The 27,971-nt window shown below is 42.5% G+C and overlaps 3 protein-coding genes across 4 annotated transcripts; all 3 read left to right on the forward strand.

The window, feature by feature from the left end:
• The first annotated feature begins 1,448 nt into the window (after nt 1-1,448).
• On the forward strand, nt 1,449-18,921 carry eda (ectodysplasin A). 2 transcript variants are annotated; one of them, XM_080416533.1, is made up of 8 exons: nt 1,449-2,020; nt 10,577-10,679; nt 13,382-13,423; nt 13,739-13,915; nt 14,537-14,571; nt 14,707-14,758; nt 16,604-16,734; nt 17,417-18,921. In XM_080416533.1, the coding sequence occupies exons 1-8, from the start codon at nt 1,610-1,612 to the stop codon at nt 17,675-17,677; spliced, it is 1,212 nt and encodes a 403-aa protein (XP_080272659.1). In that variant the 5' UTR covers nt 1,449-1,609; the 3' UTR covers nt 17,678-18,921. The 2 variants fall into 2 exon arrangements, with proteins under 2 accessions (XP_080272659.1, XP_080272660.1); XM_080416534.1 differs by having other exon boundaries at nt 16,604-16,728.
• Nucleotides 18,922-19,300: 379 nt separating this feature from the next.
• On the forward strand, nt 19,301-21,850 carry LOC308076097 (tumor necrosis factor ligand superfamily member 13B-like; the record flags this gene model as incomplete). Its single annotated transcript, XM_080416208.1, is given in 7 exon segments — nt 19,301-19,495; nt 19,621-19,711; nt 19,836-19,892; nt 19,977-20,128; nt 20,130-20,156; nt 20,160-20,331; nt 21,559-21,850. Coding segments are annotated over 7 exon segments (813 nt in total). The 3' UTR covers nt 21,678-21,850.
• Nucleotides 21,851-23,486: 1,636 nt separating this feature from the next.
• LOC308075768 (transforming growth factor beta activator LRRC32-like) lies at nt 23,487-26,825 on the forward strand. Its single transcript, XM_080415719.1, has 2 exons — nt 23,487-23,633; nt 24,704-26,825. Exons 1-2 carry the CDS (start codon nt 23,538-23,540, stop codon nt 26,591-26,593), a joined length of 1,986 nt encoding a protein of 661 aa, XP_080271845.1. The 5' UTR covers nt 23,487-23,537; the 3' UTR covers nt 26,594-26,825.
• Nucleotides 26,826-27,971: the final 1,146 nt, after the last annotated feature.

The raw sequence follows: 27,971 nt of genomic DNA on the forward strand, positions 1-27,971 counted from the left end.
TTTTTCATCTCGGTGGCAGGCCAAAAAGGAACACAAACAGGATCCACGCCCTCCCTGCGTCCCACCTCCTCCACCACCCACACAACAAAAGAAAGTGGCAAACAAATATGACAATGAAAAATAGCCTACTTGGCACCCCCACCCACATAAAACACATAGGTAAACAAAATATTTCAACAATTATGCTCTCAAAGTGGGCTCTGGGGACATGGGGCTCCCCAGCAACACCAGGAACGGTTTAATTTCACGATTATCTAACCAGCTAGAAGTTCAGCCCCATGAGAGAATACGAATGAATATTCACATCATAGGTTTAACTTTCTCCACTGTTATCTCTCCCCACCCACAGTAGCCTATGGATGCTTGTTGAATTCTGCGTTAAATCTATACAACAAACATAACTAACTCTTACGGAGGTCCTTGGCACAACATTTTTTTCAAGTCAGGTTCTGCGGGCCTAATATACATATCAATTGTGGGGGTCCTTGGTACAAAATGTTTTCAAATCAGGGTCTGCGGTCTGATACATATTTTTGGGGGTCCTTGGCATGAAAATGTTTGAGAACCACTGATACAAAACAACTCAAAGACACTCAACACACAGCAATGAGAGCCAAATTGCAATAAAACTATTATTAAACCATGAAAAGAATACATGGGGGGGGGGGGGGGGAATACACACATGCGTATACATGCAGGCCAAAAGAATGTCAGTGATTGAGACAATACATGCAATAACTGCTAGAGAAATGAAAGAAGCAAGAATAACATGGGGGAATCCAAGAAAACCCCTAGAAAACCTATGAATCTCTTTCCATGGGAAGAAGCTTTTTTTGTTGTTGCAAATACTGGATTTATCCAGTAGGTGTTGCTAAAACACTGACTAACATAGAGCCACAACCCCATAGAAATTGTATCTATGGAGAACCTATGCCCTGGATCACTGGTTCCCAAACTTTTTTAGCTCGAGACCCAAAAGAGAAATTAGACCTTTGCCCGGGACACAAACTAGTGCAAATAGCAGATCTACAAGCTCACAAGGCCACGGCGTTGAGCTTGTAGATCGGCTGTTTTCACTACTTCTTAAAAATGTGTTTTCTAATCTATGGAATTTCTTTGATTTTTTTGGGGAAAAAATCATTGAATTTGTTTTTAATTCATGAAAGATTTAGCATTTTTTGGGGAATATATATATATTTTTTAATGTTTTGAAATAAATAATTAAAAACAAAATGTAGAACAAAATGTGAAGGGATAGTTACTTGTGACCCATAAAAATGTATCCGCGACCGACAGATGGGTCCCGACCCACTGTTTGGGAAACAGTGCCCTGGATTGTCTGGGATCGTAATTGACCCGAACCAATCACAGTGTTGGTAGGCGGGCCTACCGTTGTTACTACAGATACACTGAAGAAGTTTGCGACCACCGACCTAACTAAACTGCAAGGCTGCACCTATGAGCTCCTATGTAGGCGTCCTGGACCTCATAAGCTTTTCATGAAGACCCAGCACGATCAAGACAAGGACAAACAGACCCCGATTATGCCGAGATAATAGTAAATAAATAAAAAGTACTTGTTACTTTTGCTGCTCTCTAACACCCGATCATGGCATGCGATGGTTCTCCCAGGGAGGATTTCCCGGACGAAGTGATGCCCAGATCGGGACCCCCTCCTCCGTGCACATGCAGCAAGAATAAGTGCACGAAGACCAGGATCAGCAGCAGTTCAACCAGCATCACCACCAGCACCAGCAGCACCACTAGCTTTATCTTCTTGGGATTATTCATGCTGTCGCTCTCGTTGCACGCGATCACGCTCGTCTGCTACTTGGATCTGCGATCGGAGGTGAAAAGGGAAATATTCCACCAGAAAAGGGACTCGTCGGCGATGCTGGTGACACTGGGCGGAGCGGATCTGATGGCCGAGCCGGCGCTGGACTCATCGTCCAGCAGCAGCAGCAGCAGCAGCGGCGGCGGCGGCCGTAGTGGAGGTGGAGGAGAGGGGCATGATGGAGAGGTAAACATCTTCCCCATCCCCACCAGAGATTAAGAAGCCCCCCAGTAGGCATTTCGACATTGTTTCCATTCCGATCAAACGGAGACGAGACATGTTTCGTGTTGATTCACCTCTGCTCACTTCTCCTGTTCCATATGCAGGGTGTCAGGTTGTGTAGTGTGCTCTGTTATGGCATGTTTTTCTGGGCAGAGTGTCTTACAGTAGCTTGTCCAAATAATGATTCCTTCCCCCCCCCCCTTCCTTCCTCACACACACACACACACACACTCCAGTTCAGGTGCTGCTGCTTGCGGATCGGTTTCCATGTCAAAGATTGCCTCAAACATATTTTGTGAATAAGTAATGCTCGTCTCGGCGTTGCGTGTGATTCCAGACTTATTACGAGGCGAGGAGGAGGCAATGCAATACCGGTTAGAAGAAGCCCTGTGCTGCTGTCACCTGGCCAAAGCTCCCTCTCTGCCTCTGACAGTGACTCAAACTTATGAATTTGAAAGACCCTCTGTTTGATATGCATTAGGCGACAAACCCCCCAGTTTGATGCCATTTTTCTTTATCAGGGAACCAATTTTACACTGTAATTGAACGTAGTTACACTGTAATTAATACATTTAGAAATCATCAGCGTTAATTTAACTCTGAGAGTGTACAAATGGATTTGTACACTCTCACTACAGACCCATAAAGGTCCAGTTCGACCCCTGGTGTAGGACACTGTACCAGCCAGGAGTCAACTCTTACAAGTTGAAGAGTTTAAAATGTTCCAACTCTTTAAATTCTTGCCAGAAATTGTTTTAGACTATGGTCCGAAAAATGGACTACTAGGCCCGCTAATGGAAAGTTAGTTGATAAAAGACCAATTGTGTCCAAAACAAAAACGGTCTTGCCCTAGTTGCTCCAAAGCACACAGATAGAACGTGGAGTATGATTCCCATGCAGTATCTTATTCACGCAGAGGGGTCAGTCGGTGTACGTGATGGAGCAGGTGGAGGAGGGAGGGGAAATGTACTTAATTACCAGCAGGTGCAGCGCCCCGGGGCTGATGTGAATTCATCAGGGCTGGATGGGGCAGTTGGTAACATTACTTGGGCCGTGGCCAGATTCATCTAACATGTGTTTTCTTTTCTGGCACTGGACTGGACTGATCAAATGTTCATTCTGCTCGTCTGTGCCTCAGGTAACTGTTAACCCCCCCCCCCCCCCAATGTAATTAATTCACAAAACATTGGTTAAAAATTAATTAAAAAAAACTTTGCACTACCTGCTCCTTTTTAGCTTGTATGTAATCTGTGGCCTTAGATTATGATCTATTTGGAGCGGTAACTGAATTCATAATGTTAGTGCTGATGGTCCTTGCTATTGAATGGCAAAGCACCTTTTGAAGGGTTAACATAATTTAGGCTACAGTCAAGTTATCTTTAGATAACTCACTGTAGCATCTTTGTCAAAGTGACCAAAGATGCTGACGATCAAATCCCAGATCGGTCTTTGGTTTTGCATCATTTTCCTGTCATAAGAAGGCAGGCAACCCGAGGGGCCTATTCATTTAGGCCTTTTCATTTAGGCCCCACGATGTCCTTTGCTAAGCTTATTTTAGATAGTGGTGGTTTTCCCGGTTGAACCCGATTGAGATGGGTTTGGTATTCAGCCCAGATGGAGATGCTTCATGAGGTGAAAGACTGTGGCCCAGCTGTAAATATTTAACAGCGCTGTGATGCTGTCCTACCCAGATGTCTGCATTAAACAACTCTGATTACACATCCCACAGTTTACATAGTTGGAGAAACAGGAGCATGTGGCATTTGGACGTAGAGGCCGCACTTGTTAGCTTTTGAGACATTTACTTTGAAGAACTTTTTTTATAGGCCTAAACATTGTTTATTGGATTTTTCACACAAGTCAACATCAAAGGCACGTCAGAAGCATCAATGAGATTCAATGTGATATGCAGGTATACAATCAAGCATAATTGAATATGAAAAGTCTGCATAGAAAAACAAAGAATAATCCCAAAAGGAAAAAACTAACAAAAGGTAAAGCAACAACAAACAAACAAGCATCCACACGACATGCCACACATACCACACACTAAATACATTGGGGACGTTACAATGTATAACTGGTTGATCGGTTTAATCTCAAACAAACATTCCAAGGTCCTGGTTAAACTAAAATAAATCGTAAGTACAAATAGATGGGAAAGAAGGCTTTCTAAATGTATGTCATAAACTACTTTTTACACTGTATTGATTCTGATATGCTCCTCCTTCAGAGGGAGAAGGACAACAGCGGTCTCTCTGTCCCTTATGTTCTGGCAGGGCACAGTCGGGGTAGAACTCCAATCTGTTTTGTAATGGCAACAAGCTCCAGACGGATGAGGAAAGAACAGCCCAAACACTGTGCAAGGATGGACAAGGCCAAATCACAGAGGGTGGGACGGGGGACGGGGGGGGGTGGTGCAGGCAACTCTCGCCCAGTGATTAGAAAAATGGGAGTTTCGTTACTTTTCACTGGGTTGGTCAGGGTCCAGCACGGATCAGCCTCGACAACTAGAGTAACTCTGCCCCGTAGTTCCTCTGGTATTTCTGGTTGTAAGTGCTCCTCCTAAACAGCTTCAAGTGTTAGAGATGTGAGGAGCAAAGAGTGCATTTGCTCATGAATGAGGTCATGCTGCTTTGTGGGTAAAAGTTTTATGAAGAAGCCAAAAGGTGGGGCCTCGGAGAGATAGGGGAGAGTAAGCTTCCACAATGGGAAAATATGAATCTGTAATACCTGAAGAATTATGTCTCAAGACACGGCTAAATCCTGACTATTAGTTTAACTCCGAGTGTAAAAATGTTCCTATAAGGAACAATGTGGTTGTAAGGATGCAAAGCAGTTCATGATTACTTCATGTAATCCTTTTAATGTTAAACTTTGATTCAGCATCCTCATTTTAAGGCATTTGTTTTAATATACTCACAAAAATGTCTGTTAGGACTTATTATAGTTTTTTTTTATTTCGTTTTTGCTTAGCTTTAGTCGACAAAATGTGTAAATAACTAACTACCTCTTATGAACCAAGTAAGTCTTTTTTTTCCTTTGAAGTTGAAGGACTAGATAAACCTGATCTCAAGCAATTAATGGCTGATAAAACTCCCAGCTCAGGATCTATATTTGTCTCAATACTACACGTTTCTGAATAATTTCTTAATCCTTGGTGCATACAGGTGGGGTGTGCTTTTCAGTGTGCTAGAGCTCAGAAGTTGTGAAAGGATAGCAGGAACAGAGTACAGGAGTACTTGCTCATGTTTTTCAACCAAATGCAACACAAATCCTTATGTTAAACAGTTTCAGTAAATTGAATACCCGTTTGCGTGTTAACAAATGTTAATCTCATACTTCTGAAGAGATAAAAGTATCCGTAGAATTTCAAGGTGGCATATTTTTGTCTGATCCGAGTCAAGTTAAAGTAAAAACAAAAATAGTTGCCAAAATGAATACCTCTTCATCTTGCCAGAGAATGCAGAGTTAAGGCATGATTTGTGACGAGACAGGCGAAGGTAGCGAAGTGTTTTTCCTGCTCAAACTGGCATTTCAGCACTCCTCCAACTGCCAGAGAGGGAACAGGAGAAGGCAGGATTTGTGGCAAACCAAGATAAGGTGGAAGTGTTTTGGAGCCTAAACTGGCACTTGAACCATTTCCAGATCTGCTTTTAGTGTAACAGAGAATGGACATTACATAAGAAAGTATATGGTAGGTCATACACTAAGGTCCTCTGCCTCCAAATGCAGTAGGCAAATGGTCAGCTGAAAGTATGCCCATGTAACCACCTGGATTCAAACCAAACGTCTACTGCTCAGGGGTCCAAAGGGGAATCCCCTTTGGCCAATGAGATGCTAGGCTCCTGGGCTGCAGGCAGGGCTACTCTGCTACATTCACTCCCCCTTTGACCTCCACCCAACCCTAACGGGAAACCCAATCCGGATGAGTCCCCAATGTGACCACCTGAATTTGAACCCGGGTTTCCTGCCTAGTGGGAAACCAAACAAAGGGGATTCCCCCCCCCCCCTTGGCCAAAGGGAGACATTAGGCTTTGATCTTCAGGCAGGGATACTCTTCAAGTGATTTGTAAAGTACAAATAGATTGGAGGATTAGTCTAATTAGATTGTCAACCCAGACTTGAACAAGATGGAACCCTTTTAGTAGGATATTGATCCATTCCACACACATCTTAACACTGTGAAAATATCAAGTCGATGACACATCTCTGTCTTTGATCCATTGTATCGGTTATGAGTCTAATGATTTAAAGATGTTGGCAACTTAATCACAGTTCTTCAATAATATGCTTGTCAACAGGACAAAACTAGTAGAACGACTAGAAACGCAGACAAAATATCTGAAAAGCACTTGTCATGCCGTACTTTAACAGTGTTTTGCCTCCCAAATTTAACACAGTTAACATGCTCACATAGAATCGTTATTAAGCTGCTGTATTTCTAGATGTTTTTTATCAACACAGGTAGTGAATGGTCAATTGAAATGCCTAATGACAACAGAAACCTATTACTGTACTGCAATTCTCAGTCTACAGCAGATAGATCTGTGGCCTGCTCAGATGTACCGGTACAATTAAATATGTTTCATTGGATTGCCTGTTCATTTGCTATGGCTCCATTGTTATGGATGAGTGTGTTCAAATCTGTAGGGTTTAGCAACGTGTGTCATCTGATATAACTGCTAGCTATAGCAGGACCTTACCCACCACCACATACAGTAGATGCAGTCTTAAGTTACAGTTTAGGATCTATCCAGTGCTCTGCTTTGAGAGGCATTGCATGTGTGAAGATGGATGCAGCATACATACATAGCTATGTATGTATACATACATAGCTATGTATGTATACATACATAGTATGTATGCTGTATAGTCAATCGCTAATCAATCGGTTTGGCCTTAGTCAACCATGGCTTTATTAGTTGATTTAGTAGTTTGTTATGCTTTTTGTCTATGCACGTCTCTTGTAAACTCTACACATCTAGGCCTGATCCTTTCATTCTGCCAGTCTATAACTTTAAATAGCCAGTAGTCATTGTGAAATCAACATTAAAATGTTCAGTTCTCAACCTCACCAACATGAAACGGCTGCTTTCTGCATGATTGTGTGCAGCAAACATTATTTTATTTGTTGATTCAATCATCAAATCAAATTGTGGACAAATCCCTTTGACTATTAGTCAACTAAGAATGTATTTAGTGGAGGATAACCCTAATAAGCAGGAGATGCCCGTTTTTACGTATGCTGAGAAGAATGCCTTAGAAATAAGCCTGTGAATGGTAGGTCATGGGTTTAAGTCTACAGGCCCTCTGGGGGAAAATCTGGGCTGTGGAAGAGAACAAACAACACTTTCCCCTTCAACAGCCGCAGTTAATGTGCCCTTGAGCAAGGCAATAAAGCCCAGCTGTCCAATGGAGCTGTGCGATTCCCAGCACTGAAAGACTGCGGTTGTACTGGTCAGGTTCCAGGTGTGAACGCGGGACCCTCCCTGCTGAAAAAAACAGCAAGTGTCTTTCTCTGTCATCTTAACGCCGGGTAAATAAAAGTTAATAAAAAAGTTGTTTTAGAAGAATGATTAGCTGCCTTTAGTTCAGACACTGTCGATTACTTAAGCTTAAGCGTTTTCTCATAACCAGTATATGAAATAATCTCTCCTCTGATGTTTGCCTTCAAAGTCTCACAAAGAACAGATGCTGAAACATCTGGAGTCTAGTTAACAGCTATTAAAAAGAGTCAAGTTTGATGGGACATAACGTCCTCAGCAGCCTACATGCACTGGGGGGCGCCAGGGTGTGCTGTCAACCCCATCAACATCTGAGTTAATTGTGACCAGGGCATGATCAGATATAACAACAGTATCATATGATCACACACACATGGAAAGCGCCTCGTTTCTATCAGGAATTGATCGATGTTGTTTAAGGTGTGATTGGAGCCAAAGGCAGATGAGTTAAAAGCACCACAGAGACTGAATCATCTTGGCGGACCAAGTGCAAAACCCGGTCAAAGACGTTGCACGCCCTGGCGATATTTTTAATTTTTTTGAAGCCGATAAGTGATCATTTTCCCCCCCTTTTTTTGACAAACCGTGCGAGCGCAAAATTGCACATCCCTGGAGTAAGTGAAATTTAGTCATATCCTCGGAGCAACGGGGAAGCATGTCCTCGGCGCGCAGCAGCACCCCCCACACACTTTGAAGATTTAAAGGCCCTCTAATTAATAGGTTTTCTTTCCCCTCCCGTGCTGAACAATGAAAGGTTTACTCAATAGTTGGCACTTGGCATACATACCAACACATTGTCATCCTGATTTACTGTAACTCTGCATGTCTTTGAAGGGTATAGGAGCTGTAAATACTATAATGGCATGAAATGAAGCAAACAATACCACACAGTCCCAAAGGCAGTCATATAATAGGGCGGAAAAAACCTCCTGTGAACTTTGACTTTTTTTTCGTCTGTTTATAGCTTCCATGTAATGTTTATTAAGGCACCAAACAACATACTAGCTTGGTAGTAGCCTAGCAGATTGTTTGTTTGTTTTGTGTTTTTTGATGGAGCTTAATCTCGGGGCCCCGAAAATTGGCCGTTGGAATCGTGTTTGGCTGTCAGAACAGACGAAAGTGTGATGCCATATGCTCGAACATACACCCAGAACCCTTTGAGGGGTAAAAAGCCCCCCTATATGCCAACAGCTGGAGTGAAGATGTGGAGACAGACACCTGCGCACCAAATGAACAGCAAACGTCGCTGCTCGCAGGAACATCTGGAGGCCTGTGTGCCGATAAACCGTTCCAACACATAGCTCTGCATCAGGATGGAATTCCCGTGCTTATAAGGTCAGACATGGTTGGCGGCTGGTCAGGGATGTGGACTTTAACTACTTTCAGCTTGCCTGACACAGCCCTGGCGGGGGTGAGGCTGGGTGTGTGTGTGTGTCTGTGTGTGTGTACGTGGGGGGGTGTTCGACATGATACAGCTCATCCCTCTCTGGGGGGGTTCCACATCTGAGTTGAGGTATAGACAAGACCCGAAACATAACTTTTCCTGTCTGTCTTCCTATGGGTCTTTCAGTGGCTGTAGCGTAAAACCACACAAAGAGACAGCGAGGGGTCACCCTGTATTCAGTAGACTGATCTGTTCTTTGTTGCCATTGAGGTTAAACTACTATGTTTATTTGACTGTCACAGATGGAGAGACGAGGGCCTTGTCGTTTCGGGGATCAAATTGGGTTTGCACCAAATGGAAATAAAGAGGTGAAAGTGTCCGTCAGCAAGCCTGCCTAGCCTGCTCCTCGGTGATTCATTCCCAAGCAATAGGATTAAATGATACATCATTATTCATCATTATTTGATTCAGGCTTTCGGTGCCGCACGTGTCAATGCTCCGGAGATGTCAGTTACACAAACTCTGAGCAGATGTCCAGTACAATAACAGTTATGGGCCTATTTGTCCTCAGCCATTGACAGCCTTTATGTCTACACTTCTTGCCATCACTCACCCTGACACTCCAAAGTGCGACCGAGAGTGATCTCCTAAGATTGCGAGGCTCGACGAAAAGGCGGCTGGGTGGTCTTGTTGTGTACCAGCGGAGAGCTTCTTTTGTCTTTTTAGTCTCGTTCTGGGAGCTCTCCCAAAGATGTGATCACACACTGGCTCTCTAACAGCATGTGACTTTGAACAATAGGACTCTGCTGCGTTTTTTGGGGGGAACGTCGAATTTTGCGGCGAAAACGTTTAACTGTCGGAGTTGGTCGCGTTTGCATAAGTGTCGGGCGGTTACAGTCGGGTCAGGGCGTCCCGCGGAGTTCATGTGAATGTAAGTCGACCAGAGCCAGTCACATAAGAACACAGGCATGCGGTTTGTCCTGCCACTCACACCCCCATGGGAACACCCCCCCCTGCTGTAGCATAGCCCTTCCTGTTTTTAGAGATGAGCTCAGACCAGCTCCATCAGATCCTTTCTTCACCTCCATTTATTAGCTTATTCATGCCACTTCTGAATAGGGTTGGAACCAGGTGCCACATGAATGGGGTATTACTCTCAGATTAACCACAATTCATGTCCTCCTTTTGTATAAAAAGGTGAATTTTAGAGCAGTCGTGCCCAGGTGACTGTCTCAAGCGGCAGAGACACAGACAAAAGTGACTTGGGTTACAGGATAGGTTACAGCACCATTGGGACAGACAATGGCTTGGCCCCGAATGAGTATGTTTGGTTGGCACTGTCTCGCAGCTTTTCAAAAGGCCCAAGTTGTCTCTGTGTAAACATTATACCCCAAGAATAGAGAGAACACTTGTAATGTGGCTCTCACTCCTCAAAATATCCTATCACGTTTTTCTTTTTGTTACACACAATCATTAATCCGCTTAAGCTTTCTCCAGAATACTATTCACATTTAGAAATTGCGTCTGCAAAAAGAGTGGGCCCCATGCTCTCTCTCCGTCTTGGACTTTTCTGCAAAAAAAAACAAGTTTCCATCCTCACTCGTGTTTATTTTTTTTGTCTTCTTTCAGCAGGAGAAGTTACTACACCGGCATAGTGACTTCCACGCCACAGAAGACAGCCGAGGAATAACTCAGCGATCAAAACGGAGCCCAGGCAAACAATCAGACTCTGGTATGAACTTTTTTGTTTCTCCTTTTTTTTGGGTTCAACCACTTTTTCATCACTGTTCTTTCTTCCTTTGGTTGTGAGACCGTGGTTACCTTGGCCCCCATGTCCCCACAGTAAACCTCCCGTCCACTTCTGTAAAGCTCAAATGACAAAATTCAAGCAGGAGACAGACTTCCAATGTGCATCGCTCTTTTCTGTGTCCAATCAGTCAATATGGAGCTTCAATACCACAGACCTTGCATTGACGTCAATACATAATGTGTATTATACCATACATGATGTATATAGCTTATATTTTAAAGAAACCTAGCGTCCCTATTCTGGGGACAAACATCCAGCGACAACAGCAGATCTACAAGCTCACAAGGAGTCACACACGATGCCTTGTGAGCTTGTAGGTCTGCTATTTTCGCCAAAGACATTTGGTTTAGAGCGAAAACAGGCGGGGGCCTACTACAGAGCCCTGGGGGACTCCAGTAAACTAAGTACAGGGTTTAGTGGTTAAATACATCGACCATACATTTCTGGAGAATAAAAACCTCTCTGCTGGACACATGTACTATAATTTATGTTTATTTAGAGTCAATTAACAATGGATTCATCCAGCAATAACACTTGATCCGTGACTTCTCTTACCATTGTTTGTTTGGGGCGATTTGCTCGAATCCAAAAAGCTGTCTTATGGTGGATTTAAGGCTCTTAAATTTTTTGTGCAAACAGTTTGTTAATGGTTTCTCACTTTTTTGTGGAATTGATTTTTTACTGCTCAGTGCTTACTTAACAAAGCAGCTCCACCGCATAATGTTGCTCGGTTTATAGAGCAAAGGATTTAATGGAATGGGATTGATTATTACTTGGATAGCTAACAAGGCAAACAGGGTTTGGGAGACTTTTCACCAATTTGAAACAGACAGCGAAGCCTGTGTTGATTTCCCACTCTCAAAATAATATCAATTCCCTGAAATATCTTTTGAATCGAAGTTAGCCTGAGCCCGTATAGACTCGGAACTTGGAACCGGCAGTGTTGTCACTCAGACCCACGACCGTCGGAATATAAAGACATGAATTCATCATTTTCTTTTAGTGGAACATGCAGTCGTTTCAGGGGGAACCAGGTGGCCATTTAAAAAAGAAAAGAAAAAAAAACGCAGGCTATCAGCTCGGAGGCAGAGAGGCTTTGATGGCTTTCATTAATTTTCATTGATTTGATTTATCACAATCAATAGCCCAAAACAGAAAACCATATGGCCAATATGCTCAAACTTTCTTGTAGCTTTTGTTTAGAATGTGAGCTATGCAAATAAAACAGCAAGCCTTTTGAAGTCCCATGTCTGAGTGCAACAAGTGCAGCATGATCACAAGGCATTCCAGCGTCTGTGGCGTGACACTGAATACTTGGGGGGAAGTTTAGTGATTGTGTTTAAATTAGAAGAAAAAACTCACCTTTGAGACTTTCTACATAAATCAGTAAAGTCCCGAGCCCTCTAAACACTAATCATTACCAGGTCTCTCCTCTGCTCACAGCATACAGACAAAGGCTTTTGTAATCTCAGCCTTAGATCTGTGTGTGTGTGTGTGTGTGTGTGTGTGTGTGTGTGTGTGTGTGTGTGTGTGTGTGTGTGTGTGTGTGTGTGTGTGTGTGTGTGTGTGTGTGTGTGTGTGTGTGTGTGTGTGTGTGTGTGTGTGTGTGTGTGTGTGTGTGTGTGTGTGTGTGTGTGTGTGTGTGTGTGTACGCACGCACGCACACGTGTGTGAGAGCGAATGTGTAAGTACTGGGCGTGTGTGTGTGTGTGTGCGTGTGCAAGTGTACACACGTGCGTGCATTCTCGGCACTCCTAACGGGCACCAGATTCCAGATAGGGCTGCTCGTTAAGAGAAATCCATGCGGATGCATCCACTCATTTACCCAGAGGAGAAACGCTGGCCATATGTTTGAGGGTCTCAAACTGTGAGGTTTTAAGGTTAAATGGCCTTTGTAGTTGTAATGACATGGTAAACACAAGAACAGCGAGACGGCTTTTTTGAAAAGGATTCCTTCAGCTGCGCACACAGCCCTGCACACGCACAGATGCACACAAGTGCATTCTGTCTTTTCAAGGCACTGACAGAGATGCCCCCACCAAAACACATGCACGCACACGCGCACACACACACACACACACACACACACACACACACACACACACACACACACACACACACACACACACACACACACACACACACACACACACACACACACACACACACACACACACACACACACACACGTGCGCATGCACGCACACACACACTGACGCACACACACAGCTGTAAAAGTAACACACACTCAAGCAGACATGCACACACCGCCATGTACACACACTTTCATCTGCATTCCCCATCTGGGCCTAATTCAAAGAAAAGGATTTTGGCAGGATGAAGTATCTCTCTAATGATCTTCTCCAGTTCCACTGCCTGTGAATGCTTAAGGCACTTGTTCATACAGAGGAGGTGAAACCACACTTACAAATTACTACACTAGAAGATACCACAGACTGACATACCTCCACTCAATTGCTCATTGCAGCACATCTGAATCTGTTATTGTAGCCTGTTTAGTATACCTACACGCAACGAGCTGGATACACTAGACGTTATCGGAGATGATAATTGTTCAGGAGACCATTTCAAACCTTAATCACTTTGTTTTCGTTTTCTTTCAGAATCAACGGGAAAGGAGAGAAGGAAAGAACGGAATAAAAAAGGTAAATACGAAGTGCAGCCTTAATTTCTTCTACGTCGTTGCCATTGATTAGGTCTCCCACTGCTGCCTGCCTGCTCAGCGGCAACACACCACCGATCCAATATTGCAATCCAATAACCGTCTTGGCTCAGAGTGAATGTTAAGCATTCAGTTTCCTGTGTTTCTGTCCTCCGGGACACCCTAAGCGCACCGAACGGAGCCCTTAACCTCCCCTCTTGCCTTTCCTTGTATCGAGACGTTGCGATCGGAAACACATTAACAAAGGATTTTGAGTGCTGACCGACGCTTTTGTTATCATCTTTCTTAACCTTCCCAGGTGGGAAAAGGCGCCCAGGTGCGCAGGGTCCCCCAGGCCCGCCAGGTCCCCCAGGGCCCCAGGGGCCACCGGGCATCCCAGGGATCCCTGGCATTCCAGGGAGCAATGCTGTGGGGCCAGCAGGAGCTCCTGGAACCCCCGGGCCTCAAGGGCCCCCAGGCCTCCAAGGTCCTGCAGGTATATATAACTTTGTTTTGTGTCACGTATGTGTGGTGTGTGCCATATCGTAGTTCAATTGTTCAAAGATCATTTTAAACACAAAGAAACCGCCAAAAATAGTCGCCAAAAATCGGCAACCTACAAGCTCACAGCTAGCTAGCTTGCAACTTGCAACAATTTTTGAATGACACACTCTTACGACGAAGTATAAAACAGGGCTTATAAGTGTTGCTAGTTTTGAAATTCACGCTACTACATTCGCCCCGGTTTAATCATCAGATGACGCTCCTCACTTGCTGGAGGCAGTCACCATAACAAGTCACAGTACTTGGTGAATAATCCACTGGCTGAGAGAGGTTTGGACTTGGTTTGCGAAAACCGTCAGAAATGTCAGCACGCAAATCTTACACAAGAAAAGTCTTCCCCTTCCCACACTACAAGAGGGGTCAAGCTGCCAGAATCAATGAACTCATTGTCATCGCATTAAGTGATTTCGGTGCAAGATGTCAAACATTGTGTGGGAATGCAGTGATCAGGGCTTTATACTATGTCACTGGCTGTTTTGTTTCAACTGTCATCTCTTCCTTTTTTGTTGTTGGCTACGATATGACGATGTCTCTCTCTCCCTCTTCTTGTTAGGGGTTGCCGATAAGAGCAAAACAAAGGAATTCCAGGTATAGTACGTCACGTCTTTTAACACAAACTGTATCCCATGTGGAATGTCCCTAATTGAATGGAATTGTGATCATTTATTACTCATCACTGATTCATCACTGATTCTGACGATTTGTTTTATTTCTTTTTTGCAGCCCGCAGTGGTTCATTTACAAGGACAGGAAACCACCATCCAAGTAAGGGAAGGTAAGGACAGAACGCTAATGTTAAGTTCATGAATTCAATCTCGGTTTTACTTTTATATGTTCAGCTACTGTTAGCATATCTACCAGGCTCTTATCCTAAATACAGTTAAAAGGACCACTTCACCCATTTTCAGCTTTCATCTTCATATAATTGGTCCTCACTAATGCTCACTATAAGATGGCACCATTTCTGTCTACTCTACTGTGTCTCAGAGGAGGGCTGTGGAGAGTTCAGAAACCTGCCTACCAGTGACATCGTTGGTAGGCAGGTTTGGTAAGTTCAAACTAGATTTCAAACTTCTTTTTTTTATTAGCCCATTAAGACCGGGAACGCATCTGTGTTTCAATAAGGCATGTTTTTGTGTAATTTTAAGATTTCTTTGGCGATAAAAAATAGCAGATCTACAAGCTCATGTGCCGCGCTATGAGCTTGTAGATCTGCTATTTTTAAAAAATCTTGAAAATGTGTGCAAATCTTTGAATATATACTTTTTGAAAGAGAACATTTGTAACTCAAATATTTGCTTCTGGGGGTCCCTGGAACGAAACATTTTGAGATGGGGGTCCGCGGCCAAATACATATCTAAAAATGTTGTTCCAGGGACCCCCCAGAAGTACAGATTGGAGTTAAAAATCTTTGCTTTAAAACAGATATATTTATATATATTCAAATTTGCCAAGATTGTTTTTTTAATTGCAGATATACAAGCTCATAGCGCGGCACTATGAGCTTGTAGATCTGCTATTTTTTAATAGCCAAAAGAAATCTAACAATGACACACGGATGCGTTCCCGGTCTTAAAGGGTTAAAACAAGATTGGCTTCTATTTCAGCATGCCAACTTTCCAGGGAGAGAAACACTATAGTTTCTATTACCATTGATGATGTCATTGGTAGGCAGGTTTCGGAACTGTCCATAGCCCACCAATGAGACGGAAATCTAGTAGATGGAAATTGTGCCATCTTATAACAAACATTAGTTTGGACCACTTATATGAAGATGGGTTGAAAATGGGTGAGGTGCTCCTTCAAAGTAGGAGTGAAAATTTTAATCATGTAGCGTTTTAGGGTTAGTATCATGTAAAAACTGTGCTCTTTATATACTTATATGTGAATGCTTGTCTTTGTTCCATATAAGATGAAAAGTTATATTTTAAACATAAGCAGTTTCATATCAAATATATGTTAATTTTACTACTATTATATATTTTAGAATTAACATATCAAACATATTGAGCAAATCCACTATGACTGGGTTAAACTCAATTCCTTGAGGCATGATGGCATTGACCAACATCTAAATTAATTGCATAGATTAATAGACTGATTCATCAGTTAAGAAAATACTGGTTAGTTGCAGCATTAAAATGTTTTTAATGGTTAAAACAAGGTTTGTTGTAATATTAATAATAATAATAATCATTGCTATAGAGTGTTTATTCAGTAACAGCGGTCTCCCCGTCTCTCCAGCTCTTTAGCAAATAGAAAATACATTTTCAGGTGTGTGGCCAATTTCATCCCATCAGGAAAAAGTACCCATTTATCAGCTTCAATTGTACAGTGTTCCAGTTCCAAATTTGTCTCCTCACTTCTTTGTGTCATCAGTTCCAATTTCACTTCTCTGTCTTGTATCCTGTATGAGTTCTCTCTCCTGATCGGATCAAGTCGGTATCCCGACCTGAAAACACATGTTCCGCTCGCCTAAGGAGCTGGAGAGACGGACGGACGGGGACCTCCTGTTAAACTGAACAAACACCCTATAGCAATGATTACTATCAGAATAATAGAGCTATGGATGTGTTCTTTCTTTAATTGACCGCAGCCTCTCGTTTCTTGTCGTGTCTAGACCTATCGGAGGGCGTGCTGAGGAACTGGAAGATGGTGTCCATCCATCACCGTGTCTTTAAGATGCACTCTCGCTCTGGAGAGCTAGAGGTGCTGCTGGACGGTGTCTACTTCATATATAGTCAGGTAGAAGTGAGTACGGTCCTGGACCTAACTCTTATATATTACAGCAGTGATTCCCTACCGTTGTCATTTCCAAGGACCTCCCCCAGTTTGATATGCGTCAGGCCACGGACCCCCATTTTGATGCAATGTGTTATCTCTGGGACCCCAATGTATGCTTTTCTTTACTCTGAGAGCATACAAATAGAACCAAATGGACCCGTGTCTGAGAGCGTACAAATGGAACCAAATGGACCCTCACGGGTCCATTTGGTTCCATTTGTATGCTCTCAGAGTTACAGACCCTTTCGCATCCCTTTGGGTTCCTTGGAGGTCCTCGGAACTCACGTTGAGAAACGTAAGCAGCGTTTTACAGCCCGCAGGCAGCCATTCTGGCTGTTAAGTTCAGCCGTTCGGTCACACAAAGCGTTTCTTTTTCTTTCTTTGTTTTTTCTAATGTCTGGCCATGAACCGTTACGATGTTTAACATGAGGTATTTAAATCATGAATTAATAAATAACTTAATAAATCTCTGTTTCCCAGCCCTCTCTTGGCTGAAAGTTTAACATTCATAACTCAAACCATTGGGCCACATTCCACCGCAAATCCCTATAAATTTCAAACCAAGCGGTAAAACCATCAATATGAACTTGTCCCATTACCCGTTCACGGGTCTTATTGTATTTTATGTCTTCCTGCCTCTCGTTCCCAGGTATACTACCTCAACTTCACTGACATTGCCAGCTACGAGGTGATGGTGGACTCGACGCCGTTCCTGCGCTGCACCTGCAGCATCGAGACGGGCCAGCGCAAGTTCAACACCTGCTACACGGCTGGCGTGAGCCTGCTGCGCGCCGGCCAGCGCATCTCCATACGCATGGTGTACGACGACACCCTCATCAGCATGACCAACCACACCACCTTCCTGGGAAGCGTCAGGCTTGGAGAGGCACCCTCTGCTGGACACCACTGATAACTACGCGTCTTTTGCAAATAAGGCCCACACTACAGCACTGGTTCTCAATGTGGGGGTCTGGCGGGGAGGGGTCCTTGAGCGGGTTCCTGAGGGGGTCCTCGGCTAAATAGTTAGGAACCAAATGGACCCTTATAGGTCTGCAACTCCGAGAGCGTACAAAATGTGACCAAATGGACCTATAAAGGGTCCCGTTTGGTTACATTTTGTATGATAAACTGAAATTAAAAAGAGCTTGAGAACCAGTGCACTGACAGACTGCTCCCGTAGACGTTGCTCGCGAGGGCAGATTCAGTCCGAAAGAAGTCCCCCCCCCCCTCCTTCCCTCCCTCCCTCCCTCCCTCCTTGTAGCTGTTGCAAAGGATCGATAACGTCGATTAGATCTTTGTTTAGAAAGCGACGTTCTAGCGAAAACTTTGCTCGCGCCGTTATGACGCCCTTTGAGACCCTGTTAAGAAGATACTGTAGGCCCTTGTGTTGATTCCGAGTGAGTTTGAGGAGTGACGGGGGGGGGGGCACGTTTTGTCCGCCCTCTCGGTTCTGTCTTTGTGAGAGAAAAAAAGAGGACATGTGGAACAAGGACAATAGAAGCTCTTCCCCGTGATGTTGGTTCCGTGAGAAATGATGACGAGCCTTGACAAGCCAAAAGGTCCTTAACTCATCATTGAAAAAAAAAAAAAAAAGTTCTTATTTATAGCTACGATTTTGTTTCAACACATAGACGACATCTCCCTTTATATCAAGGAAGGACACTGCGCTGACAGATACTTTTATATTTACGTACCTTAAAGTGCTGTCGAATGTTAACCTTGTATCTCCAAAATAAAAAAACATATATTCAGAGAATAATAAACATTTGTTACCGTCAGATTGTAGAACTTGCCTGTACAAAATTAGCAAAGAGAGAATGAATGGGGTTTCATGGTTTCCAGGTTCCTGGAAATGACTCACGACATACAGAACAAGATTACGTCAACAAGTCCATCAACATTGGAGTTATAAGGTTTTCACATGACAACAGCACTATGTTTTTGCGCACATTTGCACTACAGCATCCCTGCAGAATATCAGAGTGATATGTTTTGTTACAATGCTATTGTTTAGTTACCGTATGAATGAATGAATCCATGTTGAAAAATGATAGTTATGTTTATATGTCAACTGTATATATTGTATATAAAATGGGATATACTTTTGTAAATGGATTTGATTGATGGATTAAAGTGTTTCATTTTCTGTCTGACGGCATTTGTCTGTTTTTGGCGTTTTCACAGCTGGTGGTATTGATTTTAAAAGGTTACAACTGTGCTTTCATATTGGACTCTGTTGGCACGAGTTCTGACAAGAACAAATGATGTTCTTTTGAATAAAGCCTTTGTCTATATTAAAATGTGGCTTTTAACTTGGACTGAGAGTTTCACAATGCGCTGCAAATTTGGCTGTAATCTTCATACAATCTAAATGAGTTCCATGTTGCGACGCAGAGAGAGGACTCTCGAGGAGATAGTTCCTCATTTAGAATCTCATTTTGAAACTCAACATTTCGAGTTTCCGGGGGTTAACTGATGACTGTGACCTCACCCTTTTCAGTAACTCGAGGACACCCACTCTTCAAGTGTCAAGATGCTTTACTACACTTTCTTATCAGTAAGTGCCTTGGTGTTTTGTCTTAGCCTTTCCCTGGTGTACAGAGTAAGTGTTTTAGAGAGTGATTTTAGAGCGCTCCGACGGGACATAATTCACCAACTTAATCAGCCGCCCTCTGAGGAACTCATGAGTGATGGGAGCGCGGCCAAGATGTCTAAGGCGAGGAGGGAGGTATGTCGCAAGTTAGGCTGGGATGGAGTCATGTTGGACACTGCACTACTGAGATTTGTGCCATTATCAAGTACTCGGATAGCCCTGCAATAATAAATTCTCTCCCAACTGCTGTTTTCTCTCAGGACATAAGGCCAAGTGCTTTCCAGCACATTCAAAAAGGCTCTCTCAAATCATCCCTCAGGAGGGATAAACGGGAACCGGGTGGTTCTAGAGGTTGGTTTTGTCAGTTGAGAGTCAGATGAGAACGTGTCCATCAGTTTAAATCTAATCTGGAGGTGAGGCCAAATATGTCATTAGTCATTACTATAATTGTATGTTTATTTTCACCCGTTACCAGCTCCACAGTCATTTCTGCAGTTGTCGGCCAACACTAACAAACAACCATATGTAAGAGGTAAAGTTAAATTGAAGACTTTTGGCTTTAGCAGGGAAATGTCTGTCATTAATTTGACTAAGTGTATTTTACCTTTTCCCATAGGAAATGTAACCGTGATCCCTTGGTCTGTTGCCGTCCAGAATGGACAGGCCATTTCACTGAAGGAAAACAAAATTGTTGTCCAAGAGGATGGATATTACATGGTGTTTGGACAAGTACTGTGTCACCACGGCCTGACTCTTGAGCATAACTTAATTGATATTAGATCAAATATGTTCTGACTAGGCTGCCAATGTTCCACTTCATTCACAGGTCTTGTTCCAAGGCCCAGGCAATATTATGGGCCATGTAGTTCGTAGCTGGAGTTCCAGTGAGTCAGGGGTGAGATTGACAGAGCTCCTGCGCTGCTTGCAAGAGATGCCCCAGACAAACGGTGCCAATAGCTGCTACACTGCAGGTCTGTAACAGCACTGCACTGTATATCAAGTTGTTGGTTTATTTAGATTAGAGGATCAGGGTTGCCAGATCTGCTTATTATAATTTCCCCGCAAGACTGTAGTTGAAAATAGCCGATCTACAAGCTCACAACGCGTCGCATCGCGACGCGTTGTGAGCTTGTAGATCGGCTATTTTCAAATAGCTGATGTATATGTTAAAGTGCTCATGTGGCCCATAGTCGCTTCTTTTGGGCTGGTTTCCCTAGACCTGGTTGCTTGTTTCTCTCACAGAATCTGGCAACACTGTATAGGATAGTAGAGCAAGACGACAAAGGACATGCAATGCAGGTCTCCCATCAGGGAATATTTATATTAGAACATTTGACATCTGTATTGGCTCAAAGTGAGTTAACAGATGTACATTCTATCAAATTGTAGCCATCACCACACCAGTTAATAATGCATGACTATACATGTATCACCAATTCATATATGACTGGATATGTAGCTACAGTCTATCAATAGTGAATATATACGATTTAGGCATACGCTCTTATCCAGAGCGACTTACAAACTGCAAGATCGGAGTAAATTGCCTGAATCCTAGTCAACCTAGCCTCGCGTGGCCAGACAATATCACACGACACACTGCGTGGATATTAGTCTGGTCCCTATCAACGATAGATTTTTTTCCAAGGGGCGGTTACAAAAAGATCCAAACGGACTCTATTGGTTAGACCTAAACCAATCAGAGCAGTGCTTCCTTGTACGAACGAATCAGAGCAGTGCTTCCTTGTACGTCATTGCTCCAAATAAGGTGATAAGCCCGCCCACATTTGGATACTGGGCCCTGATTGGTCCCGCACAACCTCTGCGGGAGAGAAATAAATTCTCTATGGATGGGGGCCAGACCTAATCTGCCGAGGGCTAAAGTGCATGCAATTTTGCAAAGGCTGATTCGTCTGGAACCAGGCTATAGTCAACCAATGACAGGGCAAATTGTCACGTAAAGTGCAAAAGCTACAATCCAGGACTTATTTAAACACATTTAAATTTATTTTAATATCAACAATGAATATGGATATAAGTAAGTAGTTACGTGGTCCAACAAGCACAGCCCTATCAAAGCTGTTCTTCTGTGCTGTTATTTGAATGGTGGTACTGTACTGTACTACTGTACTGTATGTTGTGACAGCTATGTCTAGGCTTATGCCCCGAGTCTAAATGACACCTATCCCGGGTCACAGGGATAGTGAAACTACAACAACAGGATGGGCTTGAACTGCTGGTTCCTAACCGGCCCGACGATACACGGATCTGCACGGACGCAGACTCGACCTTCTTCGGTGTCATGCTGCTCAACTGACTGCTGAGGAAATATGAACGCGTGCGATAAGGACGCAGCTTGCTGCCGCAGGATGTGAGAAGCCAACGGTTAGGACGCTGATAGGGAAGACAAAAGTGAAAACCTGTCATCTAGCCCGAAGAAAGAAAAGAGGCTGATCCTGCCGAATTCCTGTGACAATCCATCCATTCTGTAAAGACAGCCACAGTGCTATTAAAAGTCTTTGTAAGAGCTGTGTGTTAACATGCGTTGCCTGTCCCTCCACATTGAAGCAGCACTATGTAACTTTTTTTATTATTAATAAATCTTAATTTTGTCCACTCTGTATGGTAGAGTATGTTAATACAATATAACTTATACAATTGGGGTGGTTGTATTTTGTCTCCCTGCTCTTCTATTGAGACATTTAGATTGTGTCAAAGGTCATGTCTCACCTAGACACAGGATCTGACACGAATTTTGACCTGACGGCCAAGATTAAATTTATCCCCTGAGCAAGCAGGCAGGCTCTATTAGATCAATGGTAAATATGTCAGCACTTACGCAGGAAACCAGGTTCAAATCTGGGGTAGAATAGTTACATGGTTACATGCAGTGCAGCTTTAAGGCGACAGAATCAAGTTTCTTTATTAAATACATGTACACGCATCGCAGTGAGCTTGTAGATCTGCTATTTTTGCGACTGAAATTAAATCAATAAAAAAGGGATTCTTTTATTAAAGTCAATTAAAAAAAATCGATTAGTGTACTGTATGTCAGTGTTAGTCTCCCATTAGGCCAGTAGGCCTACTGGTCATCTGTGTTTGTGTCCCTCTCTAGACCAGTGGTTCTCAAACTCTTTCATGTCAAGGACCCCCAAAAGGATATGTATTTGACTGCGGACCCCCATCTGAACATTATGTTGTGCCAGGGACCCGATCAAAGCAAAGATTTGGGGGGGTGGGGAAATCGCTTAAAAGATAAATGCATATATATATTTTATTTTTCTTCTAAAATAGCAGATCTACAATGAGCTTGTATCTGCAATTTTTTAATAGCCAAAGTATAAAATATGGTTAAAGTGGTTAAAATGATTGTGACGCTATATTGACTAATTTAGCTGGGGACTCCCTGGTCACCCCCCCAGGACCCCTGGGGGTCCCCGGACCCCACTTTGAGAAGCAGTGCTCTCTAGACCACCTGTAAGTCTGTGTTTGTGTGTAGTAGGCCCCTCCTGTACATGTGTGTTTGTGTGCTCTGTCACCTCATTCATCACATCCCTTTATGCCTTGCTGGGGGGGCTTCCGTCCACCTCCACACCCACACTCTGTTTATTTGTTCCTCGTCTATGTTAGAAAAGAAAAGACGGTTTCCGTTTTCCCAAGACTATAGCAGGAACACACATTATAATTTAACATCGCTTAGAGGTGGTGTTTTCCCTTAAGTCAATTCCAAATGTCAGGATGTGATCAAATTAAAGAAGATATAAAACAGGGTAATTCATGACGCTACCACACAACACAGTGACTTGAATTAAACCATTTTGAAACGGTTTTACATTTACCTAATGGTGTTTTAGAATAACCAAAAATCATCATATTTGATTATAATTGATTTAAAGACAGTAGGCCTGTATGTTCCCAGCCCAGAAGCTACTTTATAAATAAGGCTCCATAGTGTTGTGCTTATCATTGTTTTGTTTATCGTGTCAATAACAGTGTCCACAAAGCCTATCTGATGTCCACAGATGTTTTTCCTTTTTTTCCCCTCCTTCTTCTTTCTTGTTGAAGCACAGCTATAAATGGGTGTGTATGTTTGTGTGTGTCCATGTGAGATCTGACCAGACCAGACTGTATAGTAGAACAGTATACACAGTACAGTAGCAACAGCAGCAGAAAGACAATGGTCTGGCACAGGCTCTCTCGTGTCCTACTGCTACTCCTCTGGACATTTGGCCATGCGATGTGTGTCACTGGAACGCTGTACTACAATCCACAGGTAGGCCAACTCCACACACACACACACACACACACACACACACACACACACACACACACACACACACACACACACACACACACACACACACACACACACACACACACACACACACACACACACACACACACACACCGCATGTACAGTGAAACATTGTGAAATGTGTAGTGGTAATGAACAGAACCAGACCGATATATCTATCGATATATACATATTTGCCCGATGTATCAGCCATTATTTGACCATCGGTATTATATTGGCAATCATGCAGTCGATGTGCCCCGATTTGTATCCTTTCAATTCTTTTCAAGCACACAATTGCGTCGTGAGCTTTCAGATTCCTGAAAACTTTTGAATAGGGCTGAAGATTGTAGGCTAATATAAAATAAAGCGTGTGTATTTTATATTTATTTGTATATCTAAGTTATTTTCATATTGAAGATTTACATAATTAATTACAATTTGTACATAAAATGTTTTATCAAATACGTTTTTCAAATTGATTTCAATATTCATAATAAATACGTTGTTTTTATTTGACAAAATATCAGTCAAAACATCAGATATTGGCGAACTCTCGATCGATCGACATCCGACCCAAAAATGTGGCATCGGTCGGGCTCTAGTCTAGTTAAGAAGAGCTATTCATTGACCTCTAGTCATAGGACAGTGTTTCTCAAACTTTTTCAAATGCATATGTATTTGGCCCGCGGACCCCCATCTGAAAAGGTAGCCTGCCAGGGACCCCCAGAAGAGAAAATGTATGTAAAAAAAAATATCTAAAGCTTTTTTAGATATTATATCTTAGATATTTTTCAATATTTTCCTTTTTTTTAATATATTAACTTTTTTCAAATATAACAGACTTAATGCACCCATAACCTTCTCCTCAACCATGCTTCGCTGTCCCTGGCCTGTCCGGACATTCTGAAGATTACATTTTGGCAAATGTATCCATTTATTAGATGATATTCATATCTCATGATTATACCAATGAATACCAATGTCTTAGGAGACTCGTGGGTTCCTGTGGGAGACTTATAACTTTCACTCATTTCTCTTATTTGTAGGAACAATCTTGGAGAAATCAGGACCTCCATTCTGTTCCTGATAATCTGGACGTGAGGCTTAGGAGACTGGATGTGTCCAATAACTTCATCACACAGTTGCACACACTTGGTTTGCCACACCTGCAGCGCCTGGACATAAGCTACAACCAGCTGCATCTCATCTCCGAAGGGGCTTTCGTAAACCTGGCTCGGCTTGAAGAGTTAAATCTGGCCAGAAACGCTCTAAACAACAACCTTGGCAGTAACAGCAAAGCCCTCCAATCCATCAGCAGGCTGAAGACGTTGGATATATCAATGAACCGTTTGAACGACGACACAGTGGAACTCTACCTTCGAAACAAATCCTCACTTGTTCAGCTTAAACTCACGGGCAATGGTTTAACAAGACTAACACGCAACGTGTTCCGAGACAGCAAATGTTTGAGAACCATTAGCATTGATAATAATCTCATAACGCACATAGAACGAGGGACATTTGAACCACTAAGGAAATTAGAGGCATTAAACTTGGCCAGAAATAATCTTGCCCATATCTGCGATTTCAAATTACATCAGGTCAAATACTTGAATCTCAGTCAAAACTCCATCGAGTTCTTTGTCACACAGGAGGACCACAAGCAGTACAGGCTTGAAACCCTAGACCTGAGTCATAACAAACTCCTGTATTTCCCAATAGTTCCAAAGATCAATCGTTTGAGACATCTTTATCTACAGAATAATATGGTTGGAGCCTCACATTCAGAGGAGGCAACACTTGTCTCAGACGCCACATCTCTGTATAAAGACATAACGTCTGACGAGGACAACGCCGTCGAAAACGATAACATATACTTCAACTGGAGGCTCATGCCATTGGTCTACATTGACCTAAGCAACAACAACTTCAGGTCTTTCCCGCTGGAAACTCTCAGTCTTCTCACATCATTGGAAACCCTGAATTTCAGTAATAACTGTCTGCAAACCATCAACTGTAATATTACAAAGGCCTGGCTGTTGGAATGCCATCACCAGCCTTCCTTCTCTTCCCTCAGGAATTTTGCCCTGCAAAACAATGGACTTGTACACATTTCTCCCCTCTTTCTCGAGGCCCTTACAAACCTAGAAACGCTAAATCTGCAGGAGAATTATGTGAAACCGTGCGCCCCCGCGGACCACCCAGGACCATCCGATTCAGCACAACAAATCGTAACATCAAACGTGTCTTGTGTTGCCTTTGGACAAATGAAGAGGCTTAAACACCTCAACCTTGAAGAAAATGGCATAAAGATTCTCTACCCAGATACTTTTGAGAAGAATCCTTTGGTTTCCCTTAACCTTGCAAGAAATCCAGATATGTTCATGCAAGTGGGTGCACTAGAGGGCTTGCAGAGGACTCTAGAATCCCTCAGTATTAGTGAAACCAATGCGACTAGCTCTGGCCTGTCGTTGCCCTGCATGCCAGTGCTAACTCAACTAAACATCTCCAACAATCGACTGGACGCCGTGCCCGGCAGCTTGAGCTGTTCTCGTCTGAGAGAACTGGACATAAGGAATAACGCCTTTAGGGCTTTAAATCATTCTTTGATTAGAGATATATCTGCACACCTTGATGTCATGTATATTAGCGGGAATTATTTTAACTGCTGTGATTCACAATGGTTGACGATCCTGAGCGAGTTGGCAACTAAGCTGCCTGACATTGGTGGAGCTGAATGCATTACGAGCATCAATAACGTTCTTCTGACAGACTATTTGAAAGAGCCTTCCATATACTGCCTGTTTCATACAAAGTCCCAAGAAGTTAGCATGGGGCAAGCAACTATAATTGTCATATTTGTAAGTGTAGTATTTACAATGCTAATCATATTTATCAGGGAAGGGTTGTGCCACCAAAAATCCTTTATAGTGTGATGTGTAGTCCAATATTATTTAATATTTCTTCTGTGCATTATTCTCTTCATAGATATGGGAAACAAAGATACTGAAACTTAACAAATAACTGAAAAACGGTCCTATTCATCAGCATTAGCATAAGTCCTGAGACTTGTTCTTGTTCCATCAATGTTTGTATAAATAAACAGAAGTAGGCATACTGCCTTCAGTACAAGTTCATGTCTATTCACATAAACACATTTTCAGCCATTTCCCAGCTAATTGCTTTATTTTTTTTATTGTGTGCTTGTTAACAATAGTAATTAAAATGTTACCAAACATATCAGAATGACTGAGTCCATGTCTGCAAAACATCATTGCACAGCTTAGAAATCCTGGACATTTGAATTTCAATTGTACTGCATCCAGGCACTATTTTCAGTTTTACTTTTCAAATAGATATGTGCTTTAAAATGCATCAAAACGCAACCATAACATAACATTGACGAGAAATAACCCCACAATGATATTAAGTGTGTTGTTTACCTATCTTAAGGAAGTTTTAAGTCTCTGCAATTTGAATTGAACAACAACCCACAGTATGCTTGAGAAAATGGTCGGCAGTAAATATACTGTGAGTCATAGTCAATGGACTAAACATGCCAGACCACTGGCATGGTCCTTTAAGCCATGAAGAAGCCAATGTTTTTCAACCCAATTTCCAAACAATTTGAAGGAATTCAGTGAAAATGGCATCTTTCAGCACTTAGCATTAGTGTGAATCATTTCCTGAAGCCTCGAGCAAAATCTCTTGCATGGCACGCATTTTTAGGAAGCAATTGGACCTTTGCAGTTAAAAGACCAAGTTTAAGTTTGTATTAATTTAACAACCATTCAATATAGCCCAAATTAAGTTATTACCAATTATCAAGCAAGGTGGATTCGCCATCATTTCTTAATTTGGTAATTGTAAAGTTCATCTATTCTAGTCTTTTTTCAGATATCTCATGCTTTTCACAATATTCCTTTTTTGTTCAAGGTTTCTGTATTATTATATATTTTTTACTACAAAAATACAACAGACACACATTTATTAATGCACCCATAACACTCTCCCCAACCCTGCTCTGCTGTCCCTGGCCTGTCTGGACATTTTTCAGATTACATTTTGGCAAATGTATCTATTTATTAGATGATATTAATTTCTCATGATACTTATATCTGTTTTCTTCTTGAAGCCATTGAACGCCAGAGTATCAATTATAAAATAAAACATGTTCAGTGCGTTAAATTAAGATTAGGTTAAAAACAAATCAATGTGAATTTCTACTAAACTTGGAACAAATAACAAAAGGGAGCATGGAAAATGGGTGCAAGGACAAACACATGCAGTCTCCTGATCTACAGAGTGGGTGAC

Source organism: Gymnoscopelus braueri, assembly GCF_963280865.1.
Source record: "Gymnoscopelus braueri genome assembly, chromosome: 20".
Lineage (NCBI taxonomy): Eukaryota > Metazoa > Chordata > Actinopteri > Myctophiformes > Myctophidae > Gymnoscopelus > Gymnoscopelus braueri.

Excerpts from the sequence above, each read along its gene's own strand:
- LOC308075768 (XM_080415719.1), top strand. The coding sequence starts at position 23,538 with ATGGTCTGGCACAGGCTCTCTCGTGTCCTACTGCTACTCCTCTGGACA. Across the intron at positions 23,634-24,703 it reads CGCTGTACTACAATCCACAG|GAACAATCTTGGAGAAATCA; the intron begins GTAGGCCAACTC and ends TCTTATTTGTAG.
- eda (XM_080416533.1), top strand. The coding sequence starts at position 1,610 with ATGGCATGCGATGGTTCTCCCAGGGAGGATTTCCCGGACGAAGTGATG. Across the intron at positions 10,680-13,381 it reads AGGCAAACAATCAGACTCTG|AATCAACGGGAAAGGAGAGA; the intron begins GTATGAACTTTT and ends GTTTTCTTTCAG. Across the intron at positions 16,735-17,416 it reads TCATATATAGTCAGGTAGAA|GTATACTACCTCAACTTCAC; the intron begins GTGAGTACGGTC and ends TCTCGTTCCCAG.